The sequence below is a fragment of the Oculina patagonica genome, unplaced genomic scaffold (genome assembly GCF_052425735.1).
Source record: "Oculina patagonica isolate OP01 unplaced genomic scaffold, crgOcupat unplaced7, whole genome shotgun sequence".
NCBI classification, from domain to species: domain Eukaryota; kingdom Metazoa; phylum Cnidaria; class Anthozoa; order Scleractinia; family Oculinidae; genus Oculina; species Oculina patagonica.
The window spans coordinates 283,664-298,963 of record NW_027558580.1 but is presented as its reverse complement, the minus strand read 5'-3'; the positions used below and the strand labels follow the sequence as shown (position 1 = coordinate 298,963).

General features: G+C 37.2%; 2 protein-coding genes across 2 annotated transcripts in view; both read left to right on the top strand.

Moving 5' to 3' along the window:
• Positions 1-978: 978 nt before the first annotated feature.
• LOC144641140 (uncharacterized) lies at positions 979-4,492 on the top strand (the record flags this gene model as incomplete). The annotated part of the gene is made up of 2 exons (XM_078500188.1): positions 979-1,254; positions 4,136-4,492. Coding segments are annotated over 2 exons (633 nt in total), but the record flags the coding sequence as incomplete, so codon positions are not given.
• Positions 4,493-14,395: 9,903 nt separating this feature from the next.
• LOC144641127 (uncharacterized) overlaps positions 14,396-15,300 on the top strand; it is a 47,276-nt gene continuing 46,371 nt past the window's right edge. The window contains exon 1 of the mRNA XM_078500171.1: positions 14,396-14,518. Coding sequence (XP_078356297.1) covers positions 14,455-14,518 — 64 coding nt within the window. The 5' untranslated portion in view covers positions 14,396-14,454. The remainder of the gene's footprint in view (positions 14,519-15,300) is intronic.

Below are 15,300 nucleotides of genomic sequence, written 5' to 3'. Positions count from 1 at the left end.
ATTATTATTCTTGTTATTATTGTTATTATTGTTATTATTATTGTTATTATTATTATTATTAACTAAATTGTTATTATTATTATTATTAACTAAATTGTGAAAGTGCTAGACTAGCTTCCGAAAGACTAGTTGTTATTAAAAGTTGAAGTGTAAATTGTTTGCGAACACAACACCTAGTGCTCATTGTTTTATTTTGAATGCGGAAAAAAAATCTTGCGCAATAAGCCGAGTACAATATACGCCGGATGCTAATAAGGTCATGTCGCCCCATTGAACGGTCACGTCAAGTTGCGCCGCCCCAATTGCAATCCAAGTCACGTCGCCCCAAACCTGAAGTTACGTTACCCCAAACACTAGCCCTAAATAAGTTCAGTCGACCCTAACTTAAGTAAAGGTTTCCAGTGTTTGAAATACCACATATGACTCGTGTAAAGGAAAAACGCAAATTTAATTCCGATCTTATAAAATTAAATGCACTAATTAGCGTTCTTTGTCCATAAAGTCACAATTATAAACAATGTGAAAGTTTGAAAACTTAGCGACGCAAGAAAATAAAACACATACCTTAAGCGGGCCACTTGATAAAAAAAAAAAAAAAAAAAAAGAAAGAAGTAATATAAGAAAAAAACAAATTGAATGTTGGAAGAAAATAATTAAACAAATCAAAATAACATAATATAATTAGGCAGAAAAATCGCGAAACCGGTGACTCGCTGTAAATATATTTACCACTTGCCAATCGGTCGCCTAATTAAGCTCATTCATCCAACACGTATTAAAGGAAATGCTTTAAAAAGCTACCTGATAGTACTTTATCTCTATGCCAGAAGGATAAGTGTATTACTTATTGTTGTCGAAGTGGTAGTTGCTGTTTCTTATCACCATTTACGTATTTTACCATAGGCTATTGGGGAGTTGGAAGCAAGTATGAACAGCTCTTTGGAATCCATAGACGGACTGGTGTCTGGTGTGTATTAGAAATCCAAGTTTAATAAAGGAGACTTCTTTGTAGTACTACAAGGTATAACGGGGTTCTTGAAGGAAGTTAAAGGAGGAGATCCACTAGCAGCAATCAATGAAGCTCTAGGAGTAATTGGTCATTTTACTACCAAGTGTAATACTGGTACACTCCAAAGCATCAAGAACAAAATTAGCAAACGGATGACATTTGGTAAAGCATACACCGCTCTGAAAGACTCTAATGAACTGGATTTTGACCAAATGGACGTCACAGCTGTACCAGAGATGATGAAGGTAATAAATCATTTTTTTTTTTTTGCGTTAAATACGATTATTCAGCTTAACCATATTCAGACCGGGGGTGGGGGGGGGGGGCTTTTGAGGCTTGCGGTGACTTTGAACTGTTATAACTTTTTTAAGTTTCAACCAAACGCTGCCAAACATTCTGAGTTTTCCTAAAATTTATCTGGCAATAATTTGGCACGGCTGGGTGAGGTGTCAGGAACTTGACATCGCCATGGCAACGGCATTTTGACAGGCATGCTTTCCCAAATTTGTAATTTTGCGTGTTTCTGTTAAAAAATTACTTTAATGGAATTATTTTTACTTTTTTACGGTTTAAAAGTACATTTTTATTGGTTTTGAGTACTTTGCGATAATTTTAGGTGGTTTTCTGGCATTTTGGAAAAATTTTGAAATCCAAGATGGCGGACCAAGATGGCGGCTGTTTTGACATCATGATGTAATTGTCACGTGATGTGACGTCACCATCCCACGTGACGTATACCAAAAGAAAGATGTTTGGACATACAATACATCCTATAAGTTTCATTGTGATTGCTTAAATATTCTGGAAGTTACATAGGGGGGCTTCCGAAGCCCCCCTCCCCCCCACCCGGTCAGAGAAGGTCAAAAAAAATCCCGGTCTGAATAGGGTTAAATCGTTTTATAATCCTTTTTTAATTAAACTCAATTCCCTTTTTAAACTTGAAAACTTCTGAATTGAGTTGAGCTGAATTGAATTCTGAATATTATATACACATGTTGTAGGTTTTCAACTTAACTTTTAAAAGCTAGCAATGCTTAAGTCGCGTGACAATTATCTACCCATGACGTTGTACTTCATTTTTTTAAAGGGGTTTGATTAATTGATAAATTATACTATTCAAAAAATCACATATAAGTGGACGGAACAATTTGTATTTAAAAAGTCAGTAATATTTCAGTTGAAGACACTAAAACAGTGTATCTTTTTAGAAAAAAAAATTGCAATACATGCGCTAAATGTATGTTGCTTGCAGGTACAATGGGTGTCAAAAGTAGTTGATATAGTTGGTTAAAATAAGTGCTTACCTTAATATTTCTTTCTTTTTTCTACTTTAAATCCGATGTAGATTGCCAACCGTTTCTCCCCTTCCCCTGAACACAAACGAAAAAAATGGTGCAGATGATAAAATTAATGTAACATTGTTTCGGGGCGAGGGAAGGGGTGTGTTTATATCGAGGAGGTGAGGGGAGAAATTTGTCCGAGGTATTGAAAAATAACCGAGTGTCTCAACACTATACTGGCGCTTATTGAAGCTTACTTAAGTCTGTTCCGAATTTCAGCAATTTTTTCAGCAAGGCTGTTTTGCTGACTCGAGTGAATTTTATGGGAAGGAAATAACTGAGAGTTTTAAAGATGCGGGTACACAATAAGGGAATATAATGACTTTTTGGAGGGAATATTGTTTATTTGCGCCCGCGTATAGTGTCATTTGTGGCCCTTGCGCTTCGAGCTCGGTCCACAAATGACACTACAAGGGAGCAAATAAACAATATTCCCGAAAAAGTCATTTTATTGCCATTATTATCAATAAACAAGGCCAAATAACATCCAGATAGGTAACACATTCAGTTTAATGAAGTTAGCATCATGATTTTCAATTCAAATAACACAAGTACTTCGTTGCAGTGAAAATTATACACGATGCTACTGAGGCTTTATATGTCTTATTGCGTAGTTGTAGTCTAAAAGAGCTAGCTGCAGTGTCTCTGAAAATAATGAGCAATGGCTTGATTCATGGATAAAAAATACTTTACAAACTTACATTTTCCGATTGAACTTCGGCGTAAAATTCCTGCAACTGCTTTAGCTAAATTAGCTCGACCGGAGATACACAATTCAAGAGAACGATGTTTCGTTTCTCGCAAGACAACAAGGAGTTGCTCTCTTTGTCTCTTCGCCTTGTGCATTTACTTCTAAATCCGATTTTTTTTTGCTGTATTTTGTCTCATTTACAACAAATAGACTTTGATTTTTCCTACCGAACACAATTCGCTTCGCGAAAAACTGTTCGAGACTCTTGCTGTACGCGTACGCACCTGAATGATTTTTCGCGTCAGCGACGCTGATTGGTTAAAGTTCAGCTGCAGGGCCGTTAGTGCATTAACAGCCCGCCAGGAGTCATTTGCGGCCCGCAAAGCGCGTGTTTTCAATAGGGCGGTTTTCAATTTGGCCGCGTGTATTGATAATAATAATATGTAATTGCTCACAGTAAAAATAAAAATAAAAAAAAAACTGACAAAACACCTTTACACGACTAAATCAACTTCTTTTCAATGTGTGATAAATATTACTATTCCTGAATATATTTCACTTAAGGAAAATTCAAAGATACTCTTTAATTTTGGCTGATTGGACAGTGTTAAAAAGGCTTGCGCCGGTTCCCGCAATTTTCCTGTTTTGATCCAAAGCGAAAACAGTACTATAATCAAAAGTTGCTCCTAAAAAAAAGTGGCGGAAAGTTAAACTGATACACTTTACCGTTCACCTGCTAAGCCAAAAATAATTATCATCCAATCGAAACAATCAACACACAGAACGTAATGGTATTTCGGATATAACAACATGAAAGCTGTTCAAGGTTTTAACACCTTGACAAAAACACGTAAGTATCTTTCATCAGCAAGTGTAGAGCTTTTTGTCTTACCTAGTATTATTGAATATCTGTTTTTCGTTTTGCTTAGCTTTTTCCTACTGCATATTACATTTATTTCTTTTTAGTTCCCATGCAGTCAGTTAGTGTAATATTTTGCTAGATCATTTATGTTACGTTAGTACATGCAGTTGTAACATATAAGGTAAAACAGCACGTGTTCCATTCTCAATATATAACTCGTTAAACAATCAAAGGCTAACCTGGAAATAAACAAGGAAGGACTTGCAGCGGACCTGGTATGCATGCTGGAGGAGAGGTCATTACCTCATAACAAGGCAGAATTGGAGGCACAGATTGAGCGGTTCTTCATTGCTGGCTCAGCAAGGATTGATCTCATAGCAAAAGTCATCGACTTAGACAACGACATTGGAGGATTTAACTTCGATATCCGTAACTTGAATGATACAGCAAATGATATTCAGAAGCTCATTGATTCTTTAGGTGAGAAATGTTTCGAGAATGATCAGTGTTCTGTAATCAGCAACAATAATTGTATTCTAATTTTAGAATGTCTTCCATATGTTAATAAATGGCCTCCTAAAGTCGTTTAGGAGGGCAGAAAGTGGGCTGCAGGTGGGGAGGGGCTCATGAACAAAATGCGCGGAAATCTTTTGAATTTATGCAGCAAAAATTATGACTTGGGAAATAATCACGTTTAGACAATGTAAATATACAGAGGCATCGGGACGCGATAAGTCTTCTTAATCGACAGAGCAAGCATTTGTTCTACCGTGAAAGAGTTGGGAATTTTAAGAAGATTCGTCCAAAATTCGTTAAAATTATTAACTTAATTTCGCTTACTAGAAGTAAGTGAAGCTCGATTAGGTTGAGTAATTATTCTTCACCACGCATACAAAGCTTTAGCTATTTAGTCCGGGGCCATATGTAATCCCGTGGGCTTTTCATGAACATTTTAGTTTCTTTGCAGAAATCTATATTTTATAAGGTACGTAATCGCAAAAAAGTTGTCTGCAATTTTTTCGAAGTAATTTAAGACTTATTTATGCAAATTAGATTTTGACCCCAAAATCTAATTTGCATAAATAAGGATAACCGAGTCTGGCCTTGTTAAACTACCCCATAATGCTTCCATTATACACAAACCTCTGCATATGTGTATTATTTAGTCTGTTCTATAAAGGCATTGCTTATGGGCCATTTCAAGACACTGTTCAGTAAATCTTTTTCCGCAACTTTACAATTGTGGCTCAAATTACTGAGTGTCATTTTCAGAACAAATCTAATGTATTACTAAGAAATTCGTAAAAAACATAGTTGATTGTTCAAAGGTAAACACTCCATTGTTTCTTTTAATGTACAAACTTAAATACCATGGTCTGAGTTGCAAACTAGCTGACGGGCCTAAATATCTAGGTCCTCATCATCGTTGAAACCTCTTGTAGCATGCTCTGCTCGTGTAATGTCTGGCTAGGAAGGCTGGGAATGGGTTTGTCGCAAGACTTTCATACCAGTGCAACGAAATTGGCACGCCTTGTTATCTGGTGTAGGGCTGTTCAGTAGGGGTAGCGGTTCATCTACGTATTGTTTCTTGCTGAAAAGCAGCCGTCTGACCTCCCTCCTTAGCGGTGTCGATGGGATGTACAGCTGGCAGACAAAGTGGTTTTAGTTCTTGTATACATCATCTGAGATAGTGTCGCTGCTTCCCAGACAAGAGAAGGCATCAAGTATTGGTCGTTCAGCTTTACTTATTGTATCCCAATAAGACACTTTCCTTTTTCCACGGATAGTGCCTGTCTGATTACATCCTGAAAAGCGTGAAAGCCAGGTAAAGCCGTCACAAGGTTTTCGCAGACCGCCTTGTAGCGGAGCTCCCCAGCGCGTGCCAGCGCGCGGAGCGGAGCACCATGGGTAATGCGGGTACGAGAGAATTTTTGTAAACCCAGGAGGCCGAAAAAATTTGGTGCGTACGCCCGACCGCGCGCGCCTACAGACTCCCGGGGAGGGGGAGGGGAGTCACAAGGCAACCCGACCGGGGGGAGGAGAATGTCGTCTTATCATTTCTCAACGACTGCTTTCATCTTTGATATTAGACATGATTGGACGTCTTTGTTATGGCCAACTGACAGCTGTCAAAACAAGGTTTCCGCTGACCAGTATCACATGACTATATCGCGGGCTCAGATGTAGAACACATCGAGGTTGAATGTTTTTTTTTTTGGAAGTTGACCGCTGACCAAGTGACATTTCACCATTGAATCGCGGGCGCATGTACTTTTCTGTGTGGAATTACATGAAGCGGTAAGTGAAATTGGGGAAATGCGCTGGTTGCTGTTGGCTCGGCTAAATTAAATCACAGTCATTGTGATAAAATTTATATTTATAAGCTGCTTATTTTGAACTTATGGCGATTCTGGTTTATACCTAAACCTTCGTGAAACGGCAAGGTTAACAGCAAAATTTTGAATATGGTTCAGAGTTGAAACTCAGGAAACAAACTCACAACATGCCGATTTACGAATGAGTTCACCGAGAGGACTCCGCGATTGAAAAGCACACGACAGTGGACGTATACAAAACATGGACCCGGGTCCATGGACCACCCCTGTGGACCCGGTCCATGGACCACCTTGTGGACCCGGTCCATGGACCACCCATGTGGACCACCCCTAATTTTTAAAAGAAAATCAAAGTGTAGAATGGGGACAGGGTATAAATTGACGGCAGGTACCAAAACCCAAAACAACGAAATGAATTTAAATAAAATATTCATCTATAAGCCGAGTGATCATCGACAAAGAAAATTAACAAGCGTACATGATCGTCTATTGAACAGTCGAGAGCATGCGAAATCCCGCATGTATTGAACAATTTCCACGCAATCTCTTCCACAATTAAATTTTCTTTCTGAGCTTGTTTCTTTTCCTTCAGCTTTTAAAAAGTTTTATGCAGAATCGCCGCTAACGTGACACTTCAAGCAAAGAAAGAATCGATTGTTTTGACTTGCTTTGGCGACGTCAGAAACTGACCAATCAGAAGCTGCTGTTCCCACGCGCTTGGTAAACATTGTAACACGATCTGACAGACGGCGGCTGGATGTAATATTTTTGTTCAAAACTTAAAACTTTTACATTTAATACCGCGACTTCTCTGCTAAAAGAAACCACTTCAGAAGAGTTTGATTGGATTCAGAATACTCGACAAATACACAGCACGGCCAAGGCAACAGCACGGCGTTTCGTTTTGATGACATCCAAAGTTCACCCGCTTGCGATTTTGCAGTTGTTTTGAACGGTCTCTACCTCAGCAACAATAATAATAATAATAATAATAATAAGAATCATTTCTATAGCGCTATTTAGCTAGTCTTTCATAGCGCTTTACAATCACTATGCTTAAAACTTGACAACTTTCAATGTGAAGGTTTAGTTGTTTAAAAACTAGTAGCTTTTGGCATGATGATCGATAACCGCTTAATTCACAGAAGAATGCGTGATTGTCTAAACTCAGGTGAATTTTTTGTCACGGGTATGCCGTCCGGTGACGTCACTACACTTTGGTTGTAATTCATGCGGAAAAGTTTCTGTCGAGGCCATGAAATTGTGAAAGAAAAATCGCTTCAATAAAGGATTACAGGGTATAAAATTGTTTTAATAGTAAACTATTGAAAACTTGAGACAAATGAATAAGATTTTAATCGCATGCAGGCTATATTCTTTTACGGAACCGATTTAATCTGAACTGAAGCTTATCTATCGATCAAAATATAATATGTTACGCAGCGAGCAAATACAACACACTCGTGAGTACTTAAATGAATCAATTTAGACGGTTACTGAGGCATCAAGAAACGGAATTCAATACAAAAATATCCTACTTGACTATGGGCACTGAGTTCAGAAATCACTGGCTCATCGAGGCTGCAGGACATAAGCGTCGAGCGGCTTTGTTGACAAAACAAGAATACATATATATAAATTTGGCAAAACACTGCATATGTCGAAGCGACGAATGCCGCCGACTTAAAACCTACCGATTCCCATTACTATTCTTCATCCGTAGGTAAACTAATAAAGTAATAAACTCAAGGTAAATGACTAATAAATTCATTTCTGGGAAGGTAACTCCTTCGAACTCTTTCCAAACGTTTTCAAATTACAATCCTCGCGCGGTAAAATTCAGTCATAATTTGACATAATTATGCAAATAATTTTAAAATCACCTCAAAATCACTACCCGGTTTTCGGGTAGTGACGTCACCGGACGGCATTAGGCTCAAATGTGTTCAGACGTTCCTTCTGGCAAGCAGGCGAGCACAGAGGGATGTCTGAAATTCAGGCTAGGGTATGTACGGTTCTTAATAAATTCATCTTTTATTAGCTATTTCTTTTGTTGTTTTTTCAATTGCATACATGTAGTTGTGATTTTACAAATGTGTTGATTTGCTGCACGTGGATTGTTTTATAGTTTGAAGGAAAAATTGTGTCTCGGCTTATAGCCTGTATAGCCGAGTGTTTTGGGTTTATTTTTTGTCAGAGTCGAACTGGTTCTAAAAACCAAAAGTTTAGGGTCTCGACTTATAGCCGGGGTCGGCTTATAGCCGAATAAATACGGTAATTAGCACTCCGGTTAGCCTCAATAGCACTTCGGTTAGCCTGAATAACACTCAGGTTAGCCTGTTTACGGTTAGCTCTCGCTAATGGTAATGGTTTCAGTGATTATGTTTCGTTTACACGGTTTCGGCGGTCTCGTTTTGGTCGTTTCAGTGGTTTCGCTAATTTGGTTTTGGTCATTTCGTTTAAGTGGTTTCATTTCGTTGTTTTGTGTTTTAGTAGCTGCCGTCAATTTATACCCTGTCCCCATTCTACACTTTGATTTTCTTTTTAAAATTAAGGAGGTCAACAGGGGTGGTCCATGGACCGGGTCCACAAGGTGGTCCATGGACCGTGTCCACAGGGGTGGTCCATGGACCCGGGTCCATGTTTTGTATACGTCCTTTATATTGTGTTCAGGATATCTACTGTTCTTAAATCCACTACGGGACTGCGGACCGGGGTGGCTGGCGATTATACCATTTTACTAGCATTTCTTAGAAATGACTACGGGACTACGGGCCCAGGTGGCAGGCGATTAGCAGACTTTGCATTATTTTCAAATAAAACACTACGGGACTGTGGACCGCGGTGGCAGGCGTACAGTTAATAGAGGATATTACTTGGTTGCGCGGAGATATGAAATTTATCTTCGAGTGTTCAAATCGATATCTCACGAGTGAGCGCAGCGAATGAGTAGGATATTGATTTGAACACGAGAAGATAAATTTCATATCTCCAAGCAACCATGTAATATTCTGTTTATTATATAAACCTACTAATTACGATGTTTTTGACGATTTTCCGAAGATTTCCGACCATTTTCCGAAGATTTTCAAAATGTTGTCCGAAGGTCGTACGAATGTTTCCGAACATTTTCCGAACTTTTCCGAAAATTCCCGAAGATATCCGAAGATTGCCGAGGAAGATCCGAGGATGTTTCAACTTAATATCGATTTTCTTTGGCTCATTAAGCATTGCAACAGGGCAAACTTGCCAGAAAATGTTCCGAAATCGATATCTTCACATGTGAAAATAACATGTTATTTTCACGTGTGAAGATATGATTTTTTTGTGCGAAAGATTTCCTGGTATTTCACTGACGTTTTTATAATAAAATCCAATTTTGATCAATGTACTGCATGACTGCGGACTGCGTTATGAGTGAAATATAACTTAACAACAAAATTTCACTGTGGACCACGGGACCAGACGAATAATGGCGGGATATTCTACAATTGCTCTTTTGTTTCAATATAAATAATGAAATTACAGAGAAGTTATGAAATTATTATCGCAGACCATAAATTTACTCTAGCACAGGCTAAAGTGTCTTCAATAGTGTAAAGGTCGGGACAAACTATGCGACAAGTCGCAGTGACGGGTCGCGGCGACAAGTCGCTCCGTCTGTACTGCTTACAACTAAGTCGCTGCAACAAGGTGTTTGTTTGGTGCACAAACAGCGAATTTGGAAGAGTGGGAATGCAACCTAGTTTTCCATATTCAATATGGAGAAAATACATGACGCGCACTCATTAGTCAACAATAATCAAAATTCCTCTTGTGCCCTCAATTTAGAGGGGTGGGGGTGGGCGGTTATTCGAGGCTGGGCGCTTATTAACTTTTTCTACCCCTTCAGGGTGGGCGCTTATTCGAGGTGGGCGCTTATTCGAGGTTGGGCGCTAAATCGAATAAATACGGTAATTCATATTTTGTCGCAGCGACTTGTCGCAGCAATTTGTCGCAGACGTGTACACGCGCTGCTGCCATTGCTCATTTTGTCGCTGCGACGTGTCGCACAAATGCAAACCAGTTTGAATTTGTGCGACACATCGCAGCGACAAAATTCTGTTGCAGCGACATAGTTTGTCGCATGTCACACGAGGCGACTTATAAAAGTAAGCTGCAGATTGACACACACTAATCTACTTTTTTTAACCTTTTCACATTTTCCTGTTTTCTATGGGATATATAATTATATATTGTTTTTACCGGTTTCACTTGTAATAATAATGATAATAATAATAAATATAATAATAATAATAATAGTAATAATAATAATAATAATAATAATAATAATAATAATAATAATAATAATAATAACAACTTTATTCTCGTGTCAAATCTGTAGTAGCTGAGGGGAAAAGTCCCCTCTACCAATTGTGGACACCTAACCCTCACTAACCTGCCTAACTAAAAACGTAATTAATATAAAAAAAAAAAAAAGAGGGGGATACAAAAAAAAAGAGGGAGAAAATAATTTTTTTTTATAAAAAAAAAAAAAAAAAAAACAAAAAATTGTACATTTAAAAAAAAAAAAAAAAAAAATTACCCCAAAAAACCGCGCGCGCGACTGTTTTCTACCGGCGAATAAAAAAAAGTGGGAAAACCAATCAAATTCGCGGATTTCCAATAGAACACAGCTGAGTTTCTACTAAATATAAAATAGAAAATATTTATATACATTTAAAAAAAACCTAAGTACAAATATATTAATATTATGTTTCTTTAACTATATTAAAATATAAAAATTAAAATTATGTTAAAAGTAAAAATTATGTCATGTAATGTTGCCTGCCAGTCATTCTTGGCATAGTTTGCATCCCCGACAGTCACTGATATTAGCAGCCAGCGCAGTAAGGTCCCGACCACGTATAACGCATTTAAATTTTTTTCAAAGAGGGTAAATTTCTTAGTCTAGCTGTGAGAGCATTCCAAAGTTTGGGCCCTAGGTATCGAAGAGAGTGTTTGCCAAATGTTACCGAAGAGAATCGGGGTTGAACAAATTCACGTTTTCTAAAATTATATAAGCCACTGTCTAATTGGAAAAGATTACTGAGTCTCTCGGGCAGCAATTTATGCTTAATTTTATACATAAAGATGGCAATGTCCTGTAATCGCCTGTTGTACAACGATGGTATGTCTGCTTTTGTAAGTAGTTTCTCATAGCAAGATTGTTTATCCTTAAATACTGCCCTAAGTCCTCTTTCTTGTACGCGTTCAAGCTTTCTCCTATCGCTAGCCTTGCAGAAGTGCCAAGTGAGGTGACAGTAAGTTAGGTGTGGTAAAATAGCAGCTTTATATAGTTGCAGCTTTGCTTCTATTGGTATCAGGTTTTTCAATCTCATAAGGACTACAATACTTTGACTTGCTTTCTTCCACACATTAAGCTTACTATCTATCGTCACTCTTAAAAGGTTCTGCTTCTCTGTCGACTCGATTTCGCTTCCTTAAACACTCATGGTCAGATCTCTCTTTTGTTCTGCACTGCCTCCCTCTTTTGTTCTGTTGGCTATATGCTTTTGTTGATTTTGGGCGACAACTTTCCCCAAACCTTCCCTTCCCTTGTACACCAAGGGGTTAAAAGCGAATATATGATGATCGCTTTTATATTATGCTTCAGTATTTGGAGTATTCCTCTTATTCAAAATTGTAACAATTGTATACTTGAAGACGATTCCCATTACAAGGGAATATTCAAAATACTTTAGCATGGCATAAAAGTGATCCTCGCTCGCTTAACCTCTTGTTGGCAAGGGGAGGGAAGGGGTGAGGGGATGTTATCACGCAATGACAATAGAAATGGTGTCATCAAAAATAAATGTTCATTTCCCCGTCAAATATATGAAGAACAAAAAACCAAATTAAACATACACTGACCGTAATTTCAATACAAAAATGAAACATCAAACGCCATTAAAAAGCTTCACATCTCACATTTCCTCACAAAAATTCGCCATGTTGTTTGAGATTCCATTCACTCGAAAGACAGACTCATGTGCCCGGATGTAAAAGACAGTGGTCGAAAATAGACTGGAAACATGAACAAAGTGTATTTTTCGGCGAATATTTTTCCGTATTTTTGGCGATTTTCCCGTATTTTATCTGCGTATATTCTGGACTGCTTAATGTATCGTTTAACCTAGGTTTCAAGAGGCTGTGTACGAAAGGTCCAAATTATGTTCCGAGGGGAAGCTTTGATTGCCATGACTGGCGGCAAAAATTTCAATCACTCAAAATAGCCTACCTTATTCCACTTAATATAAGAAGACATGTTTCGTACGTTTCATAGAGTAATTATACTTATGTTGTAAAATTGAGAAAATAAACTTAAAAGTTTACTTTAAAGTTTACCTGCTTTACCTGCTCTCTCAACTGTCTCTAATAGTTTTATGTATATTCTCATTTACATAATCACGTGGAAATTAATCTAGTCCTTTTAAGTAGTTCATGAATCATTTTAGGACAAATGTGAATCTGTTGTCCTGATACTTTATTTTAAAATGAGTTTATCACTTAACGGCTGATTAGGAAATCGTCACGAAATCTAAGCAAGTTAATAATTATGCATTCCGCGAGGAAGAATAAACATATTTTTTCTGAAGCATCTTTCCGGTCGGGAATCCGGAATCCTTGAATTTGATTGGCTGTTGACGCGCGTTCCGCCGGTCCGGTTTTTTCCTATCCGGACCGGCTTTGCGAATTTTTTAACCTGACCCACGATCACTATGAATTATTTTTCATTTTCGAGAGTGAAGATAGTTCGTAACCACAAATTAAAATTAAATTTACACGTAGTTAAAATAATAGTAGAGTTATGTTTGCTTTCTACAAAACGGGGGACGTACCTTTCTTTATTTTCCACGCTGAGATGGTGTTAGCAGTGATCAAGAACAATTGAAGTCCTTTGTGGGTTTTGCGGGTCTTTATATGACTATTTTGTTACTAATACTGTCGTCTCAATTTCAATTACTGAATAATGGTCGTTCCGTTTAAAAATGTGGCTTCGAAGTTTCAAACTAATCAGAATTAATGGAACCTCGCGTTTTAATTTAAAAACAGAAACCAATATTGCTTAGATTGCTTTAGGTGGCTTACAAACGGAAGAAAAGAACTGTCACCTTGAGAAAATAGTTGTCAGGTGATGAGAAGGAACACAGAGGCACCCGTGCACAAACTGTCTCAAAATATATGGGTTGTCTTTTCCCACAAGGTAATAGCCATTCTAGTGCCTATATAATTATGAAATTGGCGATTTTAATACTTTTCGATAAAATTAGGATTGGCAATTATCATTAATTTTGTCCACCATAAGTTAACTCCGTCAAAACAAACCATACTCTATTTCTGCTCACAAAATGTTAGACATCTTTCGTGACGTAATTCTGCTCTCTATACCGCGCGTCGTCTTATGTCCATTCTGGCGGTTAAAAAAACCGCAACGGCTAAACAAATATCAAGTTCTCGATATTCTTGCCATGTTTACAATTGAATTGGCTGAAAAGAAGATTCTTTTGAAATTCTTTCTGTCTTTCTCTTAGCCTTTTTTATGTTTATTAACTATTTTGTAAAAAAATATGACACTATCGTTCAATTTCAACAACTGAATAATGGTCGTTCCGTTAATGTGGCTTCTAAGTTTTAAACAAATCAAATGGAATTGAATCCTACATTATAATAAAAGAACAGAAAATTATATCGCTGTCGCATTAAGGTGGATTTCAAACGAAATAGTTATCAGATATTCGAGGACCTGCTATAATCTTATGTTATAGAAATGAAACGGCTGTCACCTTGAGCAAATAACTGTCGGGTGCTTGATAAGAAACAAAAAGGCACCGGTGCACAAAACTTGCCACAAGGTTATGACCATCCCGTTTTCTTCATTTGAATTTAGCGAAATTTTACACTTTTCGATACTAACTTAACATGTAAAATGAGGATTAATAAATGACGATTAATTTTATCTTTCATTAGTTAACTTTATTAAAAACAACAGTATTATTTTTCTGTTCAAAAAATGCTAGGCATTCTTTATGACGTAATTCTGCCCTCTTGAAATACCTTAAATAGAAGAATACGTTTAAATTATCTGTAGTGATAACTGCTCGGCGTGCAGATCGTTTGCGTTTTGTTGAAAGAGAACTTCCTTTACAAAAAGAGTTTCAGAAGATCCATTGGAAATGAATGTCAAGGTTCTATCAGTCGTTCTTTTTGTTCAAACGCTGGATTTGGCACTCGGGCAAGGTAGGCTTGTTTCTTCTTTTTCGTTTTCCTTTTGTCGGAGGCATTTAGACAGTGTTTATCTTCTGTCAATTGTCTCGCTTTTTTAAGTTTTTATTCATTCTTAAACTTCTAGAACGTGTGGAATCTTTCATCCAGAAAAAAAATAGGGAGAACGACATAATTTCCTTAACATGTAACATGAGAAAGCAAAAAGACAAGTGACAACTTACGTCTAGTGAATTTTATCCATTCTATTAGAAGGTGTTGTTGAGACTTGATATGTTTCTAGTTAGCATAATTGATGTGCCGTCGTCTTATGTTCATTCTGGCCGTTAAAAAAAACGTTTTGGTTAAATATAATATCAAGTTTCCATTATTTTTTTCAATTTTTTACCATTGGATAGACTGAAAGACAGATTCCTGTAAAAGTTTTTCTGTCTTTCTTTTCTCTTCATTTTTTTTCTGCTTATTAACTATTTTGAATGAAAAAATAATACTGTCGTCCAATTTCCACAATTGAATAAATGGTCGTTCCGTGGATTAAAAAATGTGTATTCTTAGTTTAAACTAATCAAATGGAATAGAACCCTGCATTATAACTCAAGAAAAGAAAGTTAGATCGCTGTAGCATTTTTAAAAGTGGCTTAAAACGAGAGAGTTTACAGGTACCTTAATGTCACTGTTCTCGATGACCTGTTATGATCTTATGTTAGACATAAAATAGCTCTCAACTTAAACAAATAATTTCACGGTTATTGAGAAGAAACACAAAGAAACACATGCACACACTCTCTCGAAATATA